General features: G+C 45.3%; 1 protein-coding gene across 3 annotated transcripts; it reads right to left on the minus strand.

Annotated features, from left to right (window-relative positions):
• Positions 1–48: 48 nt before the first annotated feature.
• LOC119450589 (DNA damage-regulated autophagy modulator protein 1) lies at positions 49–24137 on the minus strand. Of its 3 annotated transcripts, XR_007466481.1 has the most exons (8): positions 23534–24136; positions 13043–13110; positions 12736–12878; positions 8294–8362; positions 5486–5594; positions 4517–4602; positions 516–2525; positions 53–480 (listed from the first exon to the last, which is right to left on the minus strand). XR_007466481.1 is itself a non-coding variant. In XM_037714096.2 (7 exons), the coding sequence occupies exons 1-7, from the start codon at positions 23656–23658 to the stop codon at positions 2316–2318; spliced, it is 810 nt and encodes a 269-aa protein (XP_037570024.1). In that variant the 5' UTR covers positions 23659–24136; the 3' UTR covers positions 53–2315. The 3 variants fall into 3 exon arrangements, 2 of the variants coding, with proteins under 2 accessions (XP_049521956.1, XP_037570024.1); XM_037714096.2 differs by having other exon boundaries at positions 53–2525; XM_049665999.1 differs by lacking the exon at positions 8294–8362 and having other exon boundaries at positions 49–2525; positions 23534–24137.
• Between the last annotated feature and the right edge of the window lie 869 nt (positions 24138–25006).

Here is a 25006-nt window from a genome sequence, read left to right on the forward strand (position 1 = left end):
TTAGAAAGGCAGCAAGATCTTAGTTTCAAACAACATTTTATTGTACCCTGGCAAGGCCAGTTGTAATTACCTATTGGCAACTATATCAGAGTTTTATTCACTATCCAGGGATCATGATATGAATGATGTCTTATTTGTGGAGATTCGATGAAGCACTATTATACAGCAGTACTCACGACAAGCCTGCAATGTCTGCTACTGTGTCCTGCAAGATGTCCAGTTCCCTTGAAGCAATCGCCGATATCAAAATTGTAATGACAGGTGGTTAATACAAAAATACATAAAGATAAACAGAATTGTGATCTCGTCTCATAATTTACGATAGATAAGGGCTCTGAATAAACAAACTGTCGTCACGCGTACAAATGTGTATGTCAAAAAAGCATGCTGACAAGTTGTTTTATAAGAGCAATATTTTGTTGTTTAGATACTCCAAGTCTACCTACACTTTAAAAAAAAGTTACACAAAGTCTACTTACACTTAAAAAAAAAAGTTGCACCAAGTTTACCTGCACTTTAAAAAAAAACTTTACATGCGAGCTTAAGTACAAATAGAGCCAGCAAACAAAACCCAATGTCATTATGGACAGTATGTTTATATAGTATGTATACTATATAAAAACCATAATTCACTTCTCTAAATCATGTCCTAAAATTTGCGATGTTCATGCTTATTAATGAACTTAGTTTCATTCTAACTTTTCCTAATCCTATTTAGAAAGAACATTTTTGAGTTAAGTGCATCGTAAACAATTCGAGCCATACGCTGGTTCAGCTTATTTGGCAGTTTGTAAGTAAACTACTCGCCTTCAATGGCACTATTTCGCTGCCAGGTGTTTCAGAACTAATTACTACAGCTGTTCGCTCACGTTGAGCAATAATGCACCCACCCGTTAAACACAATATTTGGCATGAAAAAGCATTTTTACTAAAGACGAGCGAAGTTCATATCCCTCGGAAAAACACAGCCCCACAGCAGTAGATCCAAAAACGAACTTCTTTATATGCCCCCTTGTCCAAAATATTTATGAACGTTTGCTGGTATGTCAACGCGTCCAATTAAATTAGTTGGGTTGGCGGAAAGTTACTGCCCGAGTTTTACTAACCCAGATTGTCTCATAGATGCGTTGCACTTATAAGAATATGAATGAACGAATACAGAATGTCCATGAAACCTCCTTAACTGAAAGATTTATGCAAAAACCGGTGTGAACTTACACCGTATATTCGTGTGGCCCCGACAGACCTCTATATATAAGCGAGGACACGCCGATATGTGGATGTTTTTTTTTTTTTTTTTTTTCACGCGCGTCCACATGCGTTAGTGTTGATGGCGCTACTATCTCGGCACGCCTTCAAATTACCGCATTTCTCCAAAAGTCCCAATGCACCGTTTGTATTGCCGCATACTGTCGTGCGATTCATCTTCGTGATCTGAAAACTGCGCATTGGAAAAGACGTTAGATTCCTACCCATTAGATTCCTAAAGTGCTTGAAATGCCAAAGAAGCCTTACAGACAACCACACTATTGCAACGTATTTCCAGCGTATTTTAGGGGTCTGTGACGCGCTTCATTTGGATACCTGCTAACTGAGAATACATGGTGGCACGCATGCAACTGGGCGATGAAAAGAGCTAGCGCAAACTTAAGCCGCCGACTCCGGCTGACGCAGCAGTGACAATACGCCAACGATACCTTCAGTTGAGATAGTACACATTTACTTATTCCTGCTTCCTTTGGCCCCTCGCCCTTGTGTGTAAAGGAAGCTGTTTCGAATCCAGCCAAGGAAATAAATTGTTCTTGCGAAGGCAAGCTGCCTGCTTGAAACGTTGGCTCCGGACAGAGGCTTTATTTATTTACCCACAGTTGGTTCGCCGTAAATATGCTACTTAGAGTGTCAAACACATGAAACCTATTTCCGGCGTATTTCTGGCGCCCATTCAACCTCGGCTTTTTTCTACGGCGCGCGATGCCGACGCCGCAATCCTCGCAGAAATGCGCCCCGTGTAAATTTCATGCCGCCTTTAAGTTATCTCACGCAACGCCTTTCGAGCTCCCAATATAGCGAATACATCGCGTGCGCGAAATAAACGCGGCCACACCGCGTCGAAAACACGCCGGAAATACCCACCATGTATGTAGTTCATACTACGTGGTGCCACTATACATAGTTGCTACTCCCAGGCCACCGGTGGCCTGGGAGATAGTATATGGAAAATTATGGCACATCCATGTGTTTCACCAGTCTACAGAAGGGTGGTCAGTGGTGTTTCGAGCGGCACCCAAAACCGCGTTTGCTATAGAAGATAATCGTCACGTCTCGTGGGCCCGGAGGTACGTCGTCTCGGACATGTAGGGCGACTTGCGGAATATCGGCTCGTCGTCCAGGTGGTCGACCAGAAGGTCGGCCTTGATTTCGAGCGTGACCTTGTGGAACTCCCTGACGAAGGTGAAAAAGAAGAGAACCAGGCACAGACCGAGGATCCACTCGAAGGCGGCCGCGCTCACGAGAAGCCCGAAGCCCTGTCGGAAGAATAGCAAACGTATAAGGAAAAACAATGACGTGGATCGAAAAGAGCTTTGGAGCTATATAATGAAAAGTCGACTGGTCAAAAAGGCTTGGTAATAATCAAGCATAGTGGCACGTAACTTGTGCCTAATGTAAGCGTCGTCTTTTTGAAAGAAACTCCATGTTTGCGCCCATTCATGTTTAACGCCGCTCAAAAGTAATATAGAGCGGCTGGAATAAAATACAGACCGGATTGAACTAGCAAACCTAGTCAGTGCGAAAGCGAGCTGCTGACTGTGTATTTACGTGAGACCTTGTTGTGATATACAGGGTGTTTATTTTTAGACAATACAATACAATAAACGTTATGAGCGCCGCAGGCGTGGCCTTTTTGCAAACGAGTTCTTAGGTGAGGCGGACATACTTTGCTGCTAAACGCGTGATCTTCAGCAGACTAATTAACAAAAATTCATTAATTAACATTTTATTAGTGCCTTGAGGCAGGTGTCTAACCGCAAATTTGGAGGCAGCGATGTTTTTATGCACAACCATCTTTTAAAGACCGTGAAAATCCCACCTAATTCGAGATATTCAACATCACATTCCAGAGCTCAATCGAGGCAATATCGAGACCGAGCGCGTCCCGCTGCGCGTCAGACGGCAACGCCCCGTAAATAAGTGTGGGGCGAAGTTTGAATGATAGCAAGCCGCCGCAAATCCTGACCCGTCAAGCAGCCGCACATACTTGCCAGGCAAAGCGTGACGCATCAGTTGCTTCCGTGACTGGCCGAGACGTTCAGTTTCAAACGTCCTCGTGCTTGTCACGAGGCTTTTCGGACTAATACGACAGCGGGGCCGCCTTTTCTGCGCTCCCGCGGCACTCGGTTTCGATATTGGCTAGATTTACCATTGAAATTCGGTAATAAATATCTCGAATTAGGTGACACTTTCCAGATTTTTAAAAATTAAGGATGCATTAAAATGTGACTGCCTTCAATTTCGCCATTTAAACAACTGCCCTTAATCACCAATATAAAAAGTTCATTAATGAATTTTGTTAGACTACTGAATATCACGTTATTAGAGGCAAAGTATGTCCGCCTCGCCTAGGAACTCGTCTTCAAAAACGCCATGTTTGCTGCGCTATGTAAATAGCCTCTTTGTATAAAAATCGGTATTCTCTAAATAAACACCCTGTTGTACATGGACCACGCCCGTCGGTCATAGGAGCGAACGCAAAAAATGCGAGTGTACACAGTGCTGTACGTTGGTACTCTAACTTGGATAACATTTCTGGCGCCAGCGGATGAGAACAGAAGGAATACGTTGACAACACAATGAGCTAACTTCAACTTATTACTGGAAGAAAACACCTTTATACGTCACGCACAGTAGCACCACACTTGGTCAATATGTCAAACTGAGCTTTCCAAGAAAGCCGTTTCTTTATCTTGCAGGTCGACAGGCGCAGTGCTTACGTAGCTTTGGCCACTCTCATTGATAGCCTGTGCCTGAATAATTACGCGCGCATCTTGATCTCTTTGCTTGGTCAGAACAGCGTGAACGGAACACAGCCGCATTCCTGACATTAAACAGACAGATGACCTTCACGGTAATTATTCACATTTACACTATGCTCTCTTATAAGCGGTCATTAAGACATCGTCCTGTCAGTACTACGTATTTCTTACCGCAGGACAGCCTCAACTTGCGCACCACTGCCTCTTCACAATCCACAAAAGGATTCTGATGTCTCTTGGAACACTCAACCGCAAATTTCCGGCACGGGTCTGTCAACCGACACACCCTGCTAAGTAAAAAGGCTTCGACTTGGCCTTTATGCGAAGCTTGGCGGTATCTTAAATCGAGGCGTTGACAAGCTGCGCTCTTTGCCTACGATGCTGAAAACAGATATATGGTGGTAGTGCCTGGCGCACAGCGAGGAATTTGTTCTTGCTAAATAAAAATGACGGTGAAATAAAAAAAAAATTACACCATGTCATACCTCGTCCGACGGAACTTTTTGTCGGATCGGGTGGTCGTACCCTTTTTCCTTCCACGTTGATCTGCCCACAGATCCAAGCGCGCCCACTGAAAAAGGAAAATGGGTATTTAAAGAACTACTCGTGTGCGACAAGTGTTCAGTCCCGTAAGGTGCCACATGTTTAAATGTCACGCAATCTTGGACCAGGAAACGCTTACACCGTGAACACTGTGGCGCCACTTATGACTCCACTCGAGAAATTGGCGTCATTGCTGCTCGACTTCCAGACTTTTACTCCCTTTCAAACTTGGCAACCGAGCAATTCTGCCGAAGCTGCATCCGCAAGAGAAATAAAAAAGACGCTTAAGCCGTGTTCGAGTTAAGTATGATGGGGACGGCCGGTACATCGAAAAATCGAGAGTACAGTATAATGTAGAAGTGCATCGGAATACAAAAAAAAAATCTATATAGGTCATTCTTGTCGCTAGAGCTACTTGCCCCGTCAGTAGTCACAAGCGTGTAAAAAAAGAACGCGGGACAACTATTTTTGCTTTCACGCTTAACTCCACTAAACCCACCGCCTACAACTACGAGGTATGGCGAAGGATACACGTCCTTCAAACATTTGATCATGCATGGGTTTCCGTCAGAAGCAGGCCTATTGCGATGCATTAGTGAAACAATGAGGCTCACTCTTCATAGCGCCATCACATAAAGTCATAAGTTAGTTTTGCGAGCTTATAATGATGCAGTTAACGAGGTACAGAAATTCGAAGTTTCGCTAGCATGGCAAGGTGCATGCATAGTTTGCGTCCAGCATTGATTATCCAAACGTTACTTATAAAATCACGCTATCTTTTAAACGCACCAAAATGTGTTGCTGGAATTTATGAAAGAAGGTTGGGCTTAGAGCTAATCAGCGACCTTGCGTGGAATGTTTTAACTTTTAAGAAGTCAAAAAAGAAAGTGCAACACAAAATATTTACGCACTTAGGACAACAGAGACTCCGGAGACACAGGTGATCAATATCCGCACGATGACGATGACCTTCCCGTTGAAATTTGGGTACATCCAGTATGTGATGACTGTTTGCATAACCTAGGAGGGAAAATGGCATGATGTGAGAGGTGATGGTCACATTATAGAATAACATACTTAAAATTCTTTAGATCAATGCTGACATTTTCGTAATGCAAACATTCTATTTCGATTCTTCTTTTTCTTGGTGCTCTTTGGCCAGAACTGGCCCTTGCGCCATGAAATCCCGTTAATCAATAAACCAACCATCAAATCATCTTCTTTTCGCAGTAATAATCAGTAATCATTAATAATAATCAATAATAAGTAATTTATTATACAAAATAGCCTCTGTGTGAAGAAAGCTGACCAAACCTACAGGGTACGAGGAACGTTTATTCAGTTATAGCACATTGTGTTCACTTTTCATCAAGTACAGCGATGGTAATCGTCAAGAGCTTCTTGTAGCTTCTTGTAGCAGAAATGATTTGTAGCACCGGTCTTCACTTTAGTAGCAGGTTGCCATAACAACAAAAACAGAGGCTGAAAGCCAAATTTACTGGCTTTGTTCCAGATTCGAACTTGGATATAACGAACCGCGATTTCCGTGAAAGAATCCGTGACAGGTGTTTACTGAAGTTCAAAAAGATGTAATCATTTAATTATGTCCGCACACAGCGCCGCGCGCACAAATGCATGACACGGCAAAGAGACCTCGCAGTGATCATATATTGTTTAGCAGTTGTACGTGCACTCCGTTAGCAATTTCGTGTTCGGGGCCAGGCAATTGTGCAGAGTGCTCATTTACCATGTACCACGTGAGTTAAAAAAAAACACCATATTAAAAGTGTACCAAGGAACACGCCCGGCCCGAGCCCAGCACGCCGCATCTAAGCCGGGCCCTATACCCGAAGCGCGAAGCTTCAAGCCCCGGGCATTTTTTTAGTGTTCAGGTGCTTGTATGAGAATGTACATGAAACTGAACAAGTTACAGTGGATGTTACGTAACACAATTGACAGTGGTAATGCTGGTACCTTGTACCCTGTAATTGTGGTTAAATGGTCAAGGCTGGCTGTTGTAAGCTTGGTATTATGAATAAGACGGAATATAAAGACGTTAGAAACAACGTACGTATGTTGCTTGTTAAGCATGAGCTCACGTACAATGAACGGGAAAGTAGGCCTGTTGATGGTGTAAATGAGGCTATGGAAAAGCTTACACTCGCCAAAGGAGGTTAGATGACCTTCAGAGTCTACAGATAAAACAATGCTAGGTTTCATAAAACGTCAATAGCGCAGATCTAGCAGCGCCGAAACCTCACGCACAGAGCAGTTCTAATTTTTTTTAAAGTGTGTCAGTGAAGCATCTAAGCTATTTTCTCTTCCCTTACCTCTCTAACCCTTACCCCTGCATCTAGGCCGAGGCACCATTCTCTTGGAAGTCAATAATTACTTTATCTGGGAACATGTATCCCTTTCAGAAGAGCTAAGCAAGGTAGTCTGCCACTTTCACTGCACAGTGACGTATTCTAATGACATTAGATAGACCACAGACCTTTCAGTTTAAGGAAACTTTTGGCCCTTGGTCAACAATGGCCTTGCAGAAGATCACTTTAAAAGCATTAAAAACTTTTCTCGAAGACAGCGGCATTGTTGGCCGTTATTAACGCTTATAAAGTCCCTTTTATTTCAACGTCCCTGTATCTATGTATGTGTTTGTGGATTCTGTTATGTTGACTATTCTGTTCTGATTATATGTGATAATGAAGTTACACGATGTATGCACCACCCGCTGACTAGAGACTGTATTGTTAGATGATAGTATTATTTGTATTTTTGAGACTTTCTTCTGCAGTGCCATGGAGTTATTTAACTTGTATATTGCATGAACCACGTATTTTTTTACGTTGTAATGTAATTGTGAAAACTTTGCTTGACAAGCATTTTTTTATGTTCTTGTGCTTATATGACACAGTTGTTTGACATGTAATCTTGAACCCTGTATGTTGTAGGTTAGACCCATTCAAGAGCTAAGGAGTAGCCTACGCCTTATTTATGCATCATCACCTCATATCAATAAAAAATTGTCGCAGTTTCCCCCGAAAGGCGAAGCACCATTTGCGGTAGCAAATTAGTAGAGAGCTATACGGAGTAAGGATAGTAGTTTTATCAGCTGTATAAACTTGGACATGCAGCAGCACCAGCAACGCGCAGAACTGTTGCCGACGCTGTCGGCGTTTTGTCCGCGTTCGCACCGAACGCACGCGGCGTTTTTATATAAATACGTATTTGGTGCCGCAGCTAAACGTCGCCTCCCCTCCCTCCCTCCCGTCCGCCCACAGCCTTTCGCGCGACGGAAAAAGTTGCGTTAATTTGCTCTCTATATATGGAAAGGAGGAAAGAGACGCTTAATTCTGCAGCCCTTCAGGGAGCATGGCGCAGAACGCGCGTTTGCTCTCCGACGTGCGTTCGCTCCCCGCGAAAGCGCGCGTCCCTCGCGCCCTTTCACTCGCACATACAGCGTCCGGAGCGCGGCGACGATTTCATCGCCGTTGACGTCATACGGAACCTCACGGCGACGGCGACGGCAGAAATCTGCTTTGGAGTGTCCATATAATTGCGATCGCAATAAAAGGAAAAGCTAGAACCACCTGGTATATCGTCATTGCAGTTACACAGAGACACACACATGCACACGCCACGTGCGCACACAGGCCGCAGATGTCAGTTTTCTCTGACAACCACAGAGCAAGCCCAAGCAGCAAATAATGAAGCCTTACTTGGTAACCAAACATCCCGAAGAAAAGGACGTTTGCGGCGGCCGAATGAACCGTCGGAATCTCTGCCATCTGTAAAGCGTTGTAAATGCATAAGATGGCAATTTTGTGTACAGAAACGCTCTGCGTCAAAATGAACAGTCTAAAAATTTCTCATTTCAACGGTTAAGCTGGCCTGGTAAGTCACGTGTGCAATTACAAATGTATTCATGTATTACCGTGAGGAATATTTCGTATGTCAGATAGTACAAAAATACCAAGGATAGGTAGCGATCGAAGCAGCGTAAAATTCAATCCGCCAGCTCTCCGCGATTGCAACAATTTTTCCAACGTCGGTTCTTTATTGATAAAAGAGATTGCATTACTGCTAAAAAATGAATAACGGCTCAACCTGGCACCTTTTGTGACATTCTCCTGTACAATAGGACTCAAATATGCGACGAACGTACTCTAAGGTCATGACGTGAGAATGACTTCATACTTGCACGCTTACTTTCCTACTTCATTCCAACATCACAAGATGTTTCACTTCATAACTATACCTGAAACATCACTTGATCGGTCTAGCATGAAATTTAAAAGTGTAGTCCGGTCCTAAAAACACACTGTCATACCTATTCGACTGCGTAGGATAGAAACAGCAGCGAGCTTTGATAAAGTATTCGACGAATAAAAAACAATGTCTGTTAAAGGCGGATTTGGGCGGAAGATATATGACTGCTGCAAACACTGGAACTCCCTGGCTTAAGGTTGATGGCTGAACTATTCTATGGCAGAAAAGATGTCATCATACTTCGGTGTTGCCAAGTTATCAACCTCAAAAGTGAGGAGCACGTAAGACGCTACTTAGCGTCTATTATCATATCAGAAGTGGCGCATTGGTCTTGGCATAACCGATGACCGAAAGCATTCTACCATATAAATCAATCAGTCATTTTCTTACGTGCCCCTTCAAAGACCCCAACCTGCTTTTGTTTTAGGGGCGAAGCACCTTAGGGCCGAGCCTTGTCCCTCGTCGTCGTCCGTAGCTCTGGTTTGCATGTATACTGAGTATACCAGAGCATGTACATGTGTACTGTACACATGTACAGTGTATATATATATATATATATATATATATATATATACAATAATTATGACGTTTTACGTGCCAAAACCACCATCTGATTATGAGGCACGCCGTAGTGGGGGACTCCGGAAATTTGGACCACCTGGGGTTCTTTAACGTGCACCTAAATCTAAGTACACGGGTGTTTTCGCATTTCGCCCCCATCGAAATGCGGCCGCCGTGGCCGGGATTCGATCCCGTGACCTCGTGCTCAGGAGCCCAACACCATAGCCACTGAGCAACCACGGCGGGTGTATATAATTCTCGGGGATTCTCGGTTACCCGAATGATCCCCCGGTGCTTCGCCCACTCATCATCATTCACTTCGTGGATATGCGGTGACTTTTTTCGTCTGTTTCGTGTGCGATACATGGGCTGTGTTCCAATTCTTTCCATCATCGTAGACAGTCTACTTTGACGTCTACGAAGACAGTCAAGACAGCTTCGAGGACAATAATGGAACGCGTTTCGAGCCGTCTGGAAGACGCTTCTGCGACGTGACGCCACCTCGCGGCGGCAAAAAGAAAAATAATAAAAGCACACATTAGTTCTGTATTTTAAGTATTTTCGCCTGCGAACCTATGAAAAACATGATGTGACTTACATTAAGGGTATAGAAAAGCGTGTCTACGTTTTTGTGTGCGCAGACAACCTTCCCGTCGAGTTTCTAAGCGCCCTGCACAGTCGCCATCTTGTTTAGACAGGAAAGTAGCCTGCATCGTTCTTGACTTCGATGCTGTCTTCGCGATGCTGTCTACTTTGACATCTTCGTGAGAATTGGAATGAGACTTAAGATGGCCGCCGTCCACTTAGCTGTCTATTTAGCCGTCTAAGGCGAGTATTGGAACACACCCTTGTTATGAGCGTCACTGCATCTGCCAGACTGTTTAACGCGATAGCGTTTAGGGCCCCGTGTCGCAGAAAATCCGGCGTCGCCGTCGGCATTGGCGCCCCGCGGCAGAGAAAATCATCCCCAACCACGCAGGCCCTCCAAATATATTTTACTACTAAATTTTCTCACACGATATTCTGTAAGAGTCTACACCTAGTGGACTGTCCATTTCGGCTGTCGCTGATTGGCTGCTGCTTAATGTGCAGGAAGGAGACTGGCTGGCACCTTCCTGCACATCAAGCAGCAGCCAATCAGCGACAGCCGAAATGGACAGTCCACTAGGTAGACTCTTACAGAATACCGCCCCTGGTCCACCGGTTCTGAACAATGTGGCCGAACGCTACGCATATCCTGGCGTAGCCGAGCTAAGCCACTGCTAATTGTTTTCTCCTTCTTCGTCACTGACTCTTACATTGAAACGTGTCAAGTGAGACACTTGCTCTGCCTAACGCCCTCACCTTTCCTTCGCTAACCAATCGAACTACTTTTCCTGCAGCACAAAACAGCATAACTGACGTTAAGCGCGGCACTCTCGTAATCACAAGGCAAATCCATCTGTGTGGACGTACCGGTTACAGACCTCTTACCTGAATCTAATAAAAGCACGCAGAGAACGCAAACGCTGCATTGAAACTTCGCCTTCGCATATACACAGCATGAAATTCTGCCCGCTGCACAGCGGTTCTCACCCTAGAGCTCGTGCTATTGTCTGCACCCATGTTCGGCATGAAGATTAAGAAGCACCGAGAATCACACTCTTAGAAAAATTACACCCTCGAGGGTGGATTTGATGTTGAAAGAGCCTTTCTGCGCCCTTATAATTTCTCTGAAGATTTCGAAAATTGGTGCATTCGTTAGCAGAACATATTTAGTGTGCCCTTTCATTATTTCAGGGTAATAATAAGGGTGTTTTGTGCAAAACATACACCTCGCAGAATTTAAGTGTGCTCGGGATCTTCAACATTTCAAGCAAGTAAAAAGCCGTAAGTATGTATTTTCCAGAAATTTGCACCAAGTCGTTGTTCGAGCAAGTCATATGGTCATAGTAGGTTATGGATGTCAACCTGCTACTTTATGTACTACATGGCATCTCCGGTGGTGAAGTGGGCAAAAAAAATCGATTTTTCTTTTATTTCCTACCATGCAATTCGGTTTCTACCCCTGGCTTCACTTAGGTTGTTTCCGCTCGGTGATGTTTTATATATTAGCTGCCAATTGTCAGCAAATCATAGCGCATCAGCCAATCAATGTCCTTCATGTACATTTTCTTTCTATTGTAGCATCGGGGCCGGTGCAGTATTACGTGCAGTAAGTCTTGTGCCGTTTCATGAAGTATCGGTCAGGTTAAACGTTCGCAGATACGTGCGGAGCAATCTTCTATCGCTAAAAACACAACATTTATTGTGGAGGTGGTGCGCTCCGGTCGAAAAGTGCAAAGACGTGTCCTTTCTTCCTCTTCTCTCATTCCTGGCTTTCACATTTTACTGCTAGCTTCGCTTAAATTGTTTTACCTTGTGGCTGATTTATAGATAAACTGAAGCACTGATGAGCGTGGCGTCAACCTGTCGCAACAGCTAGAGGCACTGCTGCACTCGTAAGGTTCTGTATGCTGTGGTTATGTCGGTTGTATGTGCTGCTCGTTGACCTGTCATTAGTTATGACCATCTGGTGCTCATAATATTGTCAATAGTTCCTGCACATACATCATTTCATTAATTGTAATAAATACCATTTAAAAAATGGTGAAGTGGTCGAGAGATAAAAATTTTCTAGTCGCGATCTGTAGGTCCGTAGTTCGAATCCAGGTAGCACGACATTTTTTTTTATCTTCGCTTCATTGTTTTATAAACGTCTCGGAAAACATTTTGTGATTACTTCGGCGCACATCCGAATGACTAGGATAGTGATAGAATAGGAGATCAGTTTCAGTTTATTTCTTTCGCAAGTGGAATACATGCTTACATAAGTATACAGAAGGAGGTCCCGGAGCATGTAGCTGAAAGGGGAGCTCCTGACAGAAAATATACATTATACACAGATATCGCTGCAAAAATAAAACGTAGAGTGCACTGTGACAAAACACGTGCACATTTGGGGAAGGATGCAATTCCAAAAAAATCGCCCTTTCAATTGGGAATATTAGTTCGACTAAACACACTTTTTATGGGTGTAAAGGGTTGAGTTATAGCCACGAGAAGACACCCTTCAGGCTGCAATTTTTACCGTTGTGCGCATGGAGCAAGCCTGCCGCACTATTTTTATGTTACGGTTTTACGTACTACTGATTCTACATTAGCCCGCAGTAAACTTGCAAGCCGTAAAATAATGTAACAGAAACGCATCTACAAAATTTGTCGAATTATATACGCGACTCGTCAATGCATCCTGACGCTTGTTTTAAACAGCGGCATACGAGTGCTGCAAAGTTGGACACGTTGCACTCACCGGAAATGACGCCACAGTGGCCATTCCAATGAAGGAAACGAGAGCAACGATGGCGGCAGCACCATTCATAGCATCCAGCTTCTTACTGCAACTGGCGTTGAACGAACGGACGGTCTGGTAGCGAACCAGGAGGCACTTCAGCCCTGAGGTACACAGATCAAGATAAGCGCTGTGCCGAGCATTCGGGTACTTCCCGATAGCTTTTTGAGGTAGATATCAATAAACAACAAAAGACTTTATCAGTAATCTAATTTCTAGGCGCCTAGTGAAATACTACTTCATGGGAAAATGACACTTGTCTGCTCACCAAATGTGGCCGCAACGAAGAGGCAAAGCGAGAAGAAACCACTCTGCGGAGGGTCTGCACCAGCTTCGCTGCAACAAATTAAGAACACATTCATTTTACTACATGCCGCTTGGCATTCACATTCCAGAAGACATACGCGCGAGCATGCACGACCTCTGAGATCGCGTGGCGTGACAGTCTCCCAAGGAAGCTTTCGAAAAAAAATTCTGGAGTGGCAGCAAGATCAGTGGTGGCAGCCTTGGTTACCAGCAGAGGTGAAGCCAACGCCTGCCTTTACTTCACCCTTCAAAGCGTGCCAACTAGCTGGACACCCGTCAAATTTCAACCGTTATTGATCTGCTGATGGAAATTCTAGGCTAGTTGAAAAAATCGTACCGATCCTACGCATCAAGGGAATCGGTGGCATGCGAAGCATTGTGCAGGTAGCTGGCTATAGAGCCTTGTTCGGAGTTTCGCAAAGCGATACCAGGTGGACCAACGTCATTGCGCAAATTGAGTAGTGGTGTGTGTGCGGGGGGTGGGGGGGGGGGATAGGAGGGGAGGGGGGTCACGAACGTACATGTGTGTCACGAAAACAGCAAGACGACGATAACGTTAAAGACGGACATATGGCGGCAATGGCATGAATTCTATGCCGGCCGTTCGACGCGAGCTTAAGACATGGGGATTGTTGGGTTCTAAATACCTAGTGGACCAGCGCAAGCGAGAGAACCATGGGATTGTGATGTCATCAACGACTACGTGGTATACAATGTACGTAAATGTGGCTATGTCATGTGGTGTATGTTCAAACGACGATCGCATTTGTACACCAATGAAGAAATGTTATCACCTGACTAAATTGGAAGAGTCGGTACAACGTCGCAGTTTCTACGTAAAGTAAGCTGCTGTTATAGGAAAGTACTGGGAAACGCGAGCCGGTTTGGGAGATAGTTCAGTGTAACACTTAGCCTCATAGCGCGAACTGTCAGAAGGAAAGAAGACGAGAAAGTGGCACGGCGCACGCCGACTGTTTCAAAGGGCTGGCTTTGGAAAGAGATAAGCATGCGCGTGACCGTAGCCTAATTTTCAATGAAGGTTTGTCTCGGAGACCTTGCATCTGTCAGAGATTTCCTAACGTTCATACGCATTTCACACGTTAGTCGATTCTTCTAGTAATATGGCGGCAGGTCGGCATTACATTTACGTCATCGCTCTCCACTCCATAAATGTTTTTAAGCTCCTTGTAGTCTCCGCGCAGCGCGACCTGCTGAGGCTAAAGTGAGGAAATGGAAATGTTAAGTCGAATGCAGCTATGAAAAGGCTCTATTCGGTAAAAATAGGCACGAAGCATTCAAAATATGCACTCGGAATTGTGTCGGCAAAACCTTTTGAACAAAGACCTAGCTCCGTGCCAGAAAACTTCTTGCATACCCTTGCATACAGTATACACAAACAAAATTAGAGAATATTTCACTCAGGCTATTGAAAAATAGGTATACAATCCCCTCACATAACGGATCGACGTGACAGTGCAGGCGTTTTTTATCCGCACGTTGGGGCATATAAGCATGCGACCAGTACGTTTGTTCTTCCATGTGTGTAAAGAATTTCAGCGTTATAATTTACCATTATCGCCAGCAGCATAATGAACACGATCATATTTAGGTCCACAGCAAGTGCTGTCCCAGTGCGCTGTGCCAGCAGATGTCAATGCATTTCTATAACATCCTTGATCCGTCTCTGCCACCCCGGATGGTGTGCCTCTTCCCTTCCCTCACCTTTTCTAACCTTAACTAACCGAACTTGTTCTTTCGTGGCATCGATGAAACAATCACGCCCCGTTAACCTGTTAAAGGTTCAATGTACGTGCGGGTCTCGTGCACACAAGAACTCAATGATGCATCATTGTTATGCCATGCAAAAAAAAAGATAAAAAGCAGAAGCATGTGTTTAAACTTACTGGACACAGAACTTGATAGGAATGTAGGCGGAATTTTACAGCCATTTACAGAAACATAAACAATGTGACGGTAGAACTTGAAAACAACAGCGCTGATCGAAAATAGCAAATTCTAGGAGTCCTAAATGTCTGCTTTGAGATACATTTAGCTTGTTTTTCCGCAAGTGTTTAACTAGAGAAAATATATAAAAAAAAGGTAGAGAGGTAATGTAATGTAATGTACCCTACACGTGGTGAAGGGGTAATGAACGATAAGGCAGAAGATTCAGTGTGCTACAACCACAGATTAATGTCCGTTATAAACCGGAAGATCATTTTTATGTTTTACATAATTTTTGAAGTGTCCCTGAACCACCCCTCGGGCTTGGTGAAATAACATAATCCGCGGGTAGCATACACTGCTGTAAACATCTCAGCCAAGTTTTGCTGTCGAACGTGGTGTGTGGAGCTCGCAAGCGGGGTGCGACGTCACCTTTCTCTCAAACCAGTGGCGCACCGACCGGGGGGGAGCTCGTTCGGGGGTTGTAACACCCCCCCCCCCCCCTGAGGCCGAGTTAACCCCCCTTTTGTTTAACCCCTTTTCTTTCCTTGCGTGCGCCTTTGAGTACTGCAACTAAGATGTAAGACGCGCAATTGTTTCCACACTCGCAAAAAGCGCATTTTTTGACAATTTCCCGTGAAGAAATTAGTGCTGTTAGATGGTAATGGCAAACTAAGGCAAACTGTCAACGCCCCCTGGCAGAGATCCTGGGTGCGCTACGGTCTCAAACACCCTCTTTTCAACAGAAGCCATGTTCCTCACTCTTTTCTGGACGCTTTATTTCGTAATAAAGCGGATTCCCATACGCGGCTGCTATTGGTAGCTGCGGTCGGCTACGTAGCGTAGATACTGCGGCCGCTGCGGGGTGCCGCCACGAGTCCACTGGCTAAGCGCACTGCGGCTCGCTGAGGACAACCGCGTTTGGCTTACGTTTAGCGCATCGTAGTCATCTAAATCGAAACTCGTGGCGTCTACGCTAACGTCCAAAATGACATTTGAACTGCGCGCCACGGTGACATTTAGAAGGCGGAGCGTTGTCGCCACGCCCCACTCCGCCGTAGCTTCTGCTTCCTGGGGTTTTACGTGCCAAAACCAGTTCTGATTATGAGGCACGCCGTAGTGGAGGGCTCCGGATTAACTTTGACCACGTGGGGTTCTTTAACGTGCACTACAACGCAAGCACACGGGCGTTTTTGCATTTCGCCTCCATCGAAATGCGGCCGCCGCGGCTGGGATTCGATCCCGCGATCTCGTGCTCAGCAGCGCAACGCCTTAGCTGACTGAGACCCCCCGGCGGGTATACTTACAGCACATATGCACAATTTTTTTCGGGCCGTGTACCGAAAGCTTCAAGTGCGTGGTTAGCCTTTGCAGTGCAAGTCATTGAAGAAATAGTGGTAGCACAGCGGAAACCGTGTTTGATTGCCAACAACTCCGCTTCTGCAGAACGCATTGAAGTATTTTCTGCCGCAAAGTATTCTGAAATAGCCTCTTCTCACTTCAGATGTCTTTCTTTACTTCGATAAAAAGTGGTTTAGGGCCCCTTTAAAAGTCACCTGTCGCAGATAGCCTAATTCCATTCCTTTAGCTGGAATATTCCAGAAGGCGGACATTATTTGTTCGGAAAGTCTAAACACACATTCAGCTAACTAACAAAAATTCACAAACTGATCGACTTCCTAATTATTTATTTTACGGCACACATTGCAATTTATTAATTTTAGCCGGTTAGATTGCAAGGCGTATCAACTTAGAATGATTCTTGAGGATGACACCAGTTTCGAGATACTCGTTACCAATGTGTGCGACGAAATACATGGGCGTTCCAGTTACTTCCGTGCTTAAATGCATAAAAGAAACGTTTTGTTAAAGAAGCAAGTGGAACAGCAGTGCACTTTTACCACGAGCTTGATTGCGCATATCTTGAAACCCGTGCCATCCTCAAAATTTGTTTCTAGTGGATATGCCTTGCAATATGCCCGACTACAAATCGTAAATTGCGATGTGGGCCATAAATTAATTAAACATTAATTAGTCAATTGTCGTCAATTAGTTGATTATGTGTTTCGATTTCTCGTGCAAGTAATGGACGCCTCCTTGAGTATTCCAGCTCAAGGAATGTAATTATGCTGCCTCCCACAAGTGACTTAATATTTCTGTAAATCTGAGAGATGCTCACCCCGTATAGACAAAACACACTCGTGTAGCCTAGTTTCTTTCAAGAAGCGCATTAGCAGTTCCTTGGCCATGCGCGCACTATCGTTGCATGGCAAAGGTCCCCAGGTCTGTATTTGTAAGAACGGTCTATCGTCTAAGCGGCTGACCCATTAGAACGCAGAGCATATTGTTGAAAGTCGTGGAACGGACAGTGGAACAAACCATTATTAATAGTTCCGTAAAATCTGCAAGAATGACATGCGGCGCTGTTGACCATTCCAATTAAGAATGAGTAAGCTCTAGTATATTCTACGCCCATGCAAACGCATGCGGCACATTCAAGTTATTTCACGACAGGAGAGTCCGGGTGGCATGCACAATGGTAATGTCATGGACTTGTGAATATACTCGTGAGTAGGTGAAATCCAACAAATACATCGAAATGTTATGAAACGATCAAGTGAGTAAAGTTGTCGCATCGTATCGGCTCTCGATCGCTAGCAGTATGGGCAACCAGCGTTGAAATTTCCCAAGAGCAGACAGCAGTGCCGTAAGGCACAGCCTACAGCCGAGCAGAGGAAGCAGTTTTTTTTTTTTTTCAGTAGCATAGGCATGCTGCGATTTTGAGCCAGCCATTTTGCCACTCATCTTGAAGTAAACGTGTCAATCTTCTGACCTGACTGGGCACAGGCGTGCCTGAACGATAGGAGCGCATGCGCTACTCGCAACGCGCATGACTATGGACAGAGCTTGGCTTGACGCATCGGACGAAAGCAAGCGTTGACAGAGGCGCGCGTCTCTTATCGTTCAATATGTCGTGCCATCTTCGTCGCCTCCCGATACCGCACTGTGTGAGCACATTTCAGTTGCCCACTCAAACTGCCGCAGCGCCTCCTGGCCAGTGCTCGTTCCCCATATACGCACTGATCTTGTTGGTGAGCCGTACACACAGCTTCTTCTGCGCTATCTTTTGCCGGCTATTCTGCAGTGGATCTGCAGCCGTTGAAATATGCTCTCATGAAGATCCTTGGACCATGGCCGTACGCGTCGATGGCACAAAAAAGCCACAAAAGCGTTATTGCAGTACCTCAAGTCAACAGGTCTTGGCGACCAGTGTGTAGACTCGATGCGAAGCTTCAAATGTGCGCGAAACTGTGCTCTATCTCCTCTCTCTCTCTCTCTTTTCATCCCTATACCCCCTTCCCCCAGTGCAGTGTAACAAACAGAACGTGCGTCTGGTTAACCTCCCTGCCTTTCCACTCTTCTATTTCTCCCTCTCTCTCATGCCCATTCTCGAAAGCTTGCTGGTGAAATTGTCAATTTCCTATAGATTTTAAATGCTCGTCACAACCACAAACAGAATATAAAAACTAGAAACTTTATATATAATCACGTATAAGCTGCGCGCCATCACGCTTGTGATTTTCGCTGTCACTTTACTTGTCTTTCGTGTTCTCTGCTAGTAGGCTGACCAAGTATCGGCAAATAGTTATCTGAAAAATCACCAAGGGACAACCATGAGTCACACCGTTGCTATATAGTTTAGCCTTATCATTGCGAGCTGGAAACCGCACTGACGGCGCAGTTGATCAAGGTTCGTGTAACCGAGCAGTGTCGTATCACAGAGAACAATCGATAACTGTAACCTTAGACGGTAAACGCGCTATATGCGTCACGTGCAGCGCTGACGCCAGTCTCGGGAACAACATTCTGTAATCAGTTGCTGGCAGTCGCAAAATCTTTTCGGGCTGCGACATGTCAGAAGCAACGAACTGCAAACTAAAACGTTAAGGTGATCAAGAGATGCTCTGTGGTTGATTGTCCACCTCCACCTCTACGGCCTATCTGACCGCCGATAAAGCTATTAAATATATAACACTGATATCTCCGATGACAGTGGATTTGCAAAGATCAATGCAGCGCAAATAACATGACGTACAGCTGAAATATTCCTGTTAAAGGGATCCACTGGCGTTTTATTTTCTGGCAACGCGCCCTCCGAGGCGTATACAGACATTCACACTAAAAAATTATGACAATCGTTAAGTATTTTATGCCTACAAAAGTTATGAAAAGGTGGTGCAGGCGTCATAGAAAAAAAATGTTAGCCATAGACATGAATAGGCAAGCCATTTCTGGCGTCTTGCCATAAATATAATACTCATAAATAATGTTCACGAGAAAAAAAAACGAATTGTTTGCTAGAAGTAGCTATGCTAGTTACTTATGAGTTGAACTTTTTCACACAAGGAAGAACACTTGTTGGCAGCATCGATAAAGAGCAACACGTAGAACATTCGTTAAACGCAGTAATGTCTCCTATAAAACAAAACTGATTGATACTATTTCCCGCAAAGAAGCAACTGTGATTAGCAAAGAATGACAGTACATGCGTCCAGAGCCTATCGTCTCCCTTTTTGCCTTGCGGCCGCTACCCTGAACCACGGCCGCTCGATGAAAAATACCGTGTGTTTTTCATCGAGCGGCCGTGCCTGAACAATACTAATCAGCATCTCCATACGTAGACAGCACGACTGAAAAAAAAACTCACCAGTGACATATGTCTTATTTCTATTTATCGTTTATATATGCGCAGGGAGAATAATTTAAGTGACGACCCGAGGCCTGTTTGGGGAAGTGTAATAAGAATAAACAATATTTAAAATGTCAACGTCACTCTTTATGAATATGAATATGGCGTCATGCAGCTTCGTGTCTATGCTTCAAAATGGAGAATGCTTGGTACACATGGAAGGAGGAAATAAACTAAGAGGGAGCATTACGTCCGCGCAGCCAGCGTTGGTGAGCCAGCTCTCCGCGAAGCCATCCCTCGGCTTTTTCCCTCGAAAGGTCGGCCCATCAAGCGATCTCGGAGCGCCAGCGTGTTGGCCGAGAATGTTTGGTTCCAGTTTTTAATCTACACGCACTTGTTCGGCTGTTCTGCCTACAAAGCGCGAACCACGCCATGGCGCGGATGAACCGGGACCACTAAAACCTACCGCGCGCTATGACGTGACGATCACGTGTCACGCAATGCGCCCTCCTAGTATTCTTTTCCTTCCTCCATGTTGGAACAGTGGGCGCATAGCAACTTGAAAGAAGCAGCGTTGGAACAGAACGAAGGCAAGAATGACAGGACGACGCACTACGTACCGTGTGTTTCTGCGACGACAATCAAATTAACAGAAATACCGGATCTGAGAAAAAAAAAATTACCGACACAGCTTCGTAGCCTTTCTGTACATCACAATTCGCAGGACAATCGCCGGTACAATTATAAACAAATTTTCATAAACTTTCAAAATAATTACTTTAGATCGAGGACTGGCTGTAATTGCAGAATAGAAGTCATCCAGTATACTCATCAAAGCAAATAATTTTTGCTAGAAAAATTTGCACCTTGCACCAGATTAGAGAAATACGGACAGGAAATGTGCGGCACAGTGCGTTTCCTGTTATTTGCCAGTATCTCGCCCGTAAGCGCAAAACTTACAATACATCCTCTCAATATAGGCATGGAGACGTTACAGTTTTTCAACGAAGAAAGGCGGTTTTGCTGGAATCCATCCAACGTTTTCTTTAAAAACCACCGCGGAATTCTGGCCTGCTTGCTTCCACTCATGAAGTCACACACTCATTTAGGTAAAATCTTTTGCGCTTTAAGACTGTATAGCTATGAATGAAGTCAATAAAATATTCAAGAATTACTTAAACACCAATGTGCATTTCAAGACATTTGAAGATTTGCAGTGTTGTGCTGTAATAATAAATGTTAAGAGTCATTACTTCTGATCATAATATTGTTACGGATTTTGTGAACAAGAAAGGTGGAGAGAATATAAACTGCTAGTCATGTGGTCAAGACCAACTGGGCACCGTGTGGCAGTCGCCCCAATCTGCCGTCGCTATATATACTACAGCGCAAGAACATTGTCATCACAAGACAAGAATGAAACCGTCACAACGCGCACATATAAAATGTGATGATGACATCGACGACAACGGCATCGCTTGGATCGCTGTATACTCTGTGAAAGATGTAAATTGCTTAAAATCTGTCCATGCGTTTTAGTTCTTGTAAATAAAAAAAATTTACAGTGATATTCAAGAAAAAGGAACAAAACAAGCTGAAACAAATACCGTGACAAACTAACTAACAAATTAAATTGCGAAGTACCCATGGCTAACATTTTGAGGCGACGTCGTGCTGGCTGCAACAGTACTAACCACGAGGCAATGAAGGCACCTAGTGCTCTTTGAGAACGACTGGGTGCGTGCTAACGCCTTCGACTGCGGGACGGTGCAGTTCATGCGGGCGCTCATGTTAAACGCCGTTGTTTCTCTCTCTCCTCTTCTTTTATTGCGGCAGCAATTATATGGACATTCCAAGCGCATTTCTGCCGTCGCCGTCGTCATCGCCGTGAGGTTCCGTATAAAGTCCAAGGGCGATAAAATCGCCACCGCGCGCAGTATGCTTTAGGTGCGAGTGAAAGCGTTCGAGGATGAGCCGGCGATCGCGGCTCAATCTCGCGCACGCAAGGGAGGGAAGCAGGAAGGAAGCGCACCCTCTTCCACTCGCGCACAAGGCTGCGGGGGGAGGGTAGGGAGGAGGGTGTTCTACGCCGCGCGCGCCCGCCCGGGCCGCTGTATCTTTGAAAGCCATCTGCGGCGCGGACAGAGTCCGTCTTGCGCTGTGTTTTCGCGGCTTAGTTCGCGTCGATGCGAGCTGCTGCACTAGGGTCAATTCACTCGCTGCTGCCGCCGCGCTTACTCACTCCAGCGTTTTGACAGATATAGTTTCCGCGGTCATCGAATTAGATGCGTTCATGTTTCCGTGTGCGCGCGTGACACCGTGATTGTTTAGTTAGTACGTCTATGTGTACGGTTTATACGGTTAATAAAACTACTGTCCTTACTTCATATAGGTGTCCCCTAATTTGCTATCGCAATCGATGCTTCGCTTTTCGGGCGAAACTGCGACTTTTTTTTTTCTTTGCTCCCCCGGCTTAGCCTAGCTAACCTTACACTCTTCTCTTCCCCATCTCTGTCTTACCACTTTATTTTCCATGGAATGTGCTTCTAGCCGGGAAAACTGTCGCAAGTGCTGCCAATTTCGCAATACTGAATCGTAGCCATGCATATACTTGAGTTTGCGTATATTCACTATAAGTATACATTGCTATATGCAAACAACTTAAAACACAGGCTGCGGTGCCAGTCTTTGACGACAGCCGTAATGAGGTATCTTTTGATACAAGTTCCACCAGAAGGCACCCACTCACTGCATAGATTATTCATGCGTTGCGATGGCTAGAAACGTGCGATTTTGCAATGAAGATAAACTGACAAATGCAACTATGTCCAGTGCAAATATATAGAAAAGACATGGCACACTTGTTAAACGCCTCCCGTAGCGGATATTTTCACAGTGACGTTGTAAATTATAGACGCATTCAAACAAGACAATGACTCGTGTGGGGTTTCGTAAGGGTATGTTAATAGTTATAGATGCCGCTTGAGCGGCCGCAGGCCAATCAATAATGACACGGCGTTATTTACGGCTAATTACATTTATTGTAAAATATCCAACCACTAAAGAGAAGAATGTGCCGCTTCGCCATTACGAAAGCCGTTTTCAGTGGCGGTTCTCGCCGCTGAAACATCGTGTATACAGTCATTTCTGGTTTGCCTACACGATCGTCGTGCGTACATCATGATTCTTCACATTTAATCCTGTGAGACGACACAGGTGATGCCGTGCCTAAACAACGTTTTGCTGCGAATTATCGTGTTTAGCCGGAATAGTTTGGCTGGCTGAGCAACGCAGCGTGCTCTAGTGCGTTATGTCCAGTGTGGACGAGATGAAAATTATCACATTTTTGCTTCGACTTCATGTTTGACCGTGTATTGTGAACGAAATCAAGTATTCGAAAACTAAGAAATATCAGAGTTTTCGAATGTGTCCATTCAATTCGGTCCTCGAATGGAATAGGACAATATTCGCTTCGTTTGATTCGTTATTCGTAAGTATTGAATATTCGCACACCATTGGTGTTTTGCAACGTGTTTATCTCACGCAACGTTAGGAGGGCGAGTAAACGGTACAACTTAGTAGCAACCTGATAACTGTTTATACCGAATGCAAGATAAGCTCGCGTCATTTTGTTATGCGCTTGCATCACTGACCGTTGACAACAATCGCACTAACCTCCCACGCGAGCACTAGCGTGAATCATGCCCGTGTCAAAACGCTAGACCAGCCGTAATAGGGTGACATCGTTATCAAACAACCTTCGAACGCGCCTGTTTCTCATCCCTCGCATATTTCTCGTTCCAAAACGAACCCACTCACCTGACAAAGGGAAGGTAAGGCGTGACATCGCCGCGCGCAATGGCCCACACGAACGTCAGCAGAGTTCCGCCGGCGAGCACCACGCCGAACACCAACGGTATCCACCCGACACCGACGTGCCTCATGGTCGCTTCCCTACCCACAGGCTGGCCGACAGCCACACACACACTCGAGTCGATCCTCCACGAACACTCTTCTGAGTGGCAGCCCACCGCGTCCTCTTCGGTTGGATTATCCGCCGTTAGCGAACACACCCACCGCCCCCCATGTGCTTCGAACCGAGCGAACTTGAAACGCAATCACTGCGCGACAGCGACTGCTAGCGCCGCAGTTCCCAGAGCCGATGAAACGACGCCTGAATAAACAACGGATGCGAAACTCCGTGATGGAAACTCGACACGCACGTAGGTGTGGTACGCCTCCACTTCAGCTGTGCCGCAGTTGACGGTCGTCTTGGTCGTCTCGTTCCCGCGCTTGCGACGGTGGTTTCTAGAAGCCTGTCGAAGCGCCGCGTATAGCCGGAGCCGTGACGCCGTAGGATGCGGATTGGTTCCGAATCTGCGGCTCTCCAACCCGTGTACTGCCGGTCGCTTGCGACATGCGATAGCAACGATAAGCGGTGGCGATGACGACAGCGTCGCTTTTTGCGGGCCACGCCGTAGCAAAGCGAAGGCCGCGAACTGATGATAACGGTTCCCAACAGCGCGGGACAAGCTGCGTTAAGCTGGGGGCTAATCATGGCTTCGTGCCTGGCGCCGGGAGTAAAGCCAATGTCGACCTCATAGAGGCGATGGCAAAGGTTTTCCGAGCTCGCAAGCCGCTAAAATGTCTTCGCGACTTCGCTTCACATGCATTCTGCGGAATTTAGGTGAGCGATGGCGGTGGGCCCTAGGGCGTGTGCCCACTGCTTGTTTCGATCGATGCGAGGGCAGATTGAATGGCTGGCGCCAGAATGTCATTTTTCTTCCTCCCTTTTTTTTTCTTTCGTATTCCGTGCTGCTAAATCTTTTGTGGTTTTGCAACACGAAATCGGTTTCTTATCGGCTTCAAAAGGTGTAAGTTTTAGTTTGGCTCCCTTTCAGAGTGGGCAACTTAAAGATAACCGTAAGTCTTATTCCTCTCAGTTATTTACAAAATTAGAGTGCGCATCTTGTCTTGAGGGCTTTTATAATTAGGCAGTTGATAAGTGCAGCGAAATCGATGTACATATTTTCCAGCCTCCTTGCTGCTCCCGTTATCAAACAACTGATTAGCCTCTCAACGCACACTGCTGTTCGAGCAGTGATCGTGGAGCGCTTCCGGAACATGAAGATGGCTCAGCGTAGAAGACCGAACACTTAAGTGCCTTTGTGTCAATGTAAGACCTTCGCATTGGGTTTGATGCCTTCACGTCGCAAAGAAGGGTTTATTGGTCAGCTAGCTGCCTGCTCCTAAAAGTTCACCTATTACGTGACATGACCTTGAGTGACGCTG

This window comes from Dermacentor silvarum, chromosome 4 (assembly GCF_013339745.2).
Source record: "Dermacentor silvarum isolate Dsil-2018 chromosome 4, BIME_Dsil_1.4, whole genome shotgun sequence".
Lineage (NCBI taxonomy): Eukaryota > Metazoa > Arthropoda > Arachnida > Ixodida > Ixodidae > Dermacentor > Dermacentor silvarum.

What these genes read in the sequence shown, in the direction of transcription:
- LOC119450589 (XM_037714096.2), bottom strand. Translation starts at nt 23,658, where the DNA reads ATGAGGCACGTCGGTGTCGGGTGGATACCGTTGGTGTTCGGCGTGGTG. An exon ending in CCTTACCTTCCCTTTGTCAG is followed by an intron (nt 13,111 to 23,533) that starts GTGAGTGGGTTC and finishes AATTTGTTGCAG; the next exon opens with CGAAGCTGGTGCAGACCCTC. An exon ending in CTTCGTTGCGGCCACATTTG is followed by an intron (nt 12,879 to 13,042) that starts GTGAGCAGACAA and finishes TGTGTACCTCAG; the next exon opens with GGCTGAAGTGCCTCCTGGTT.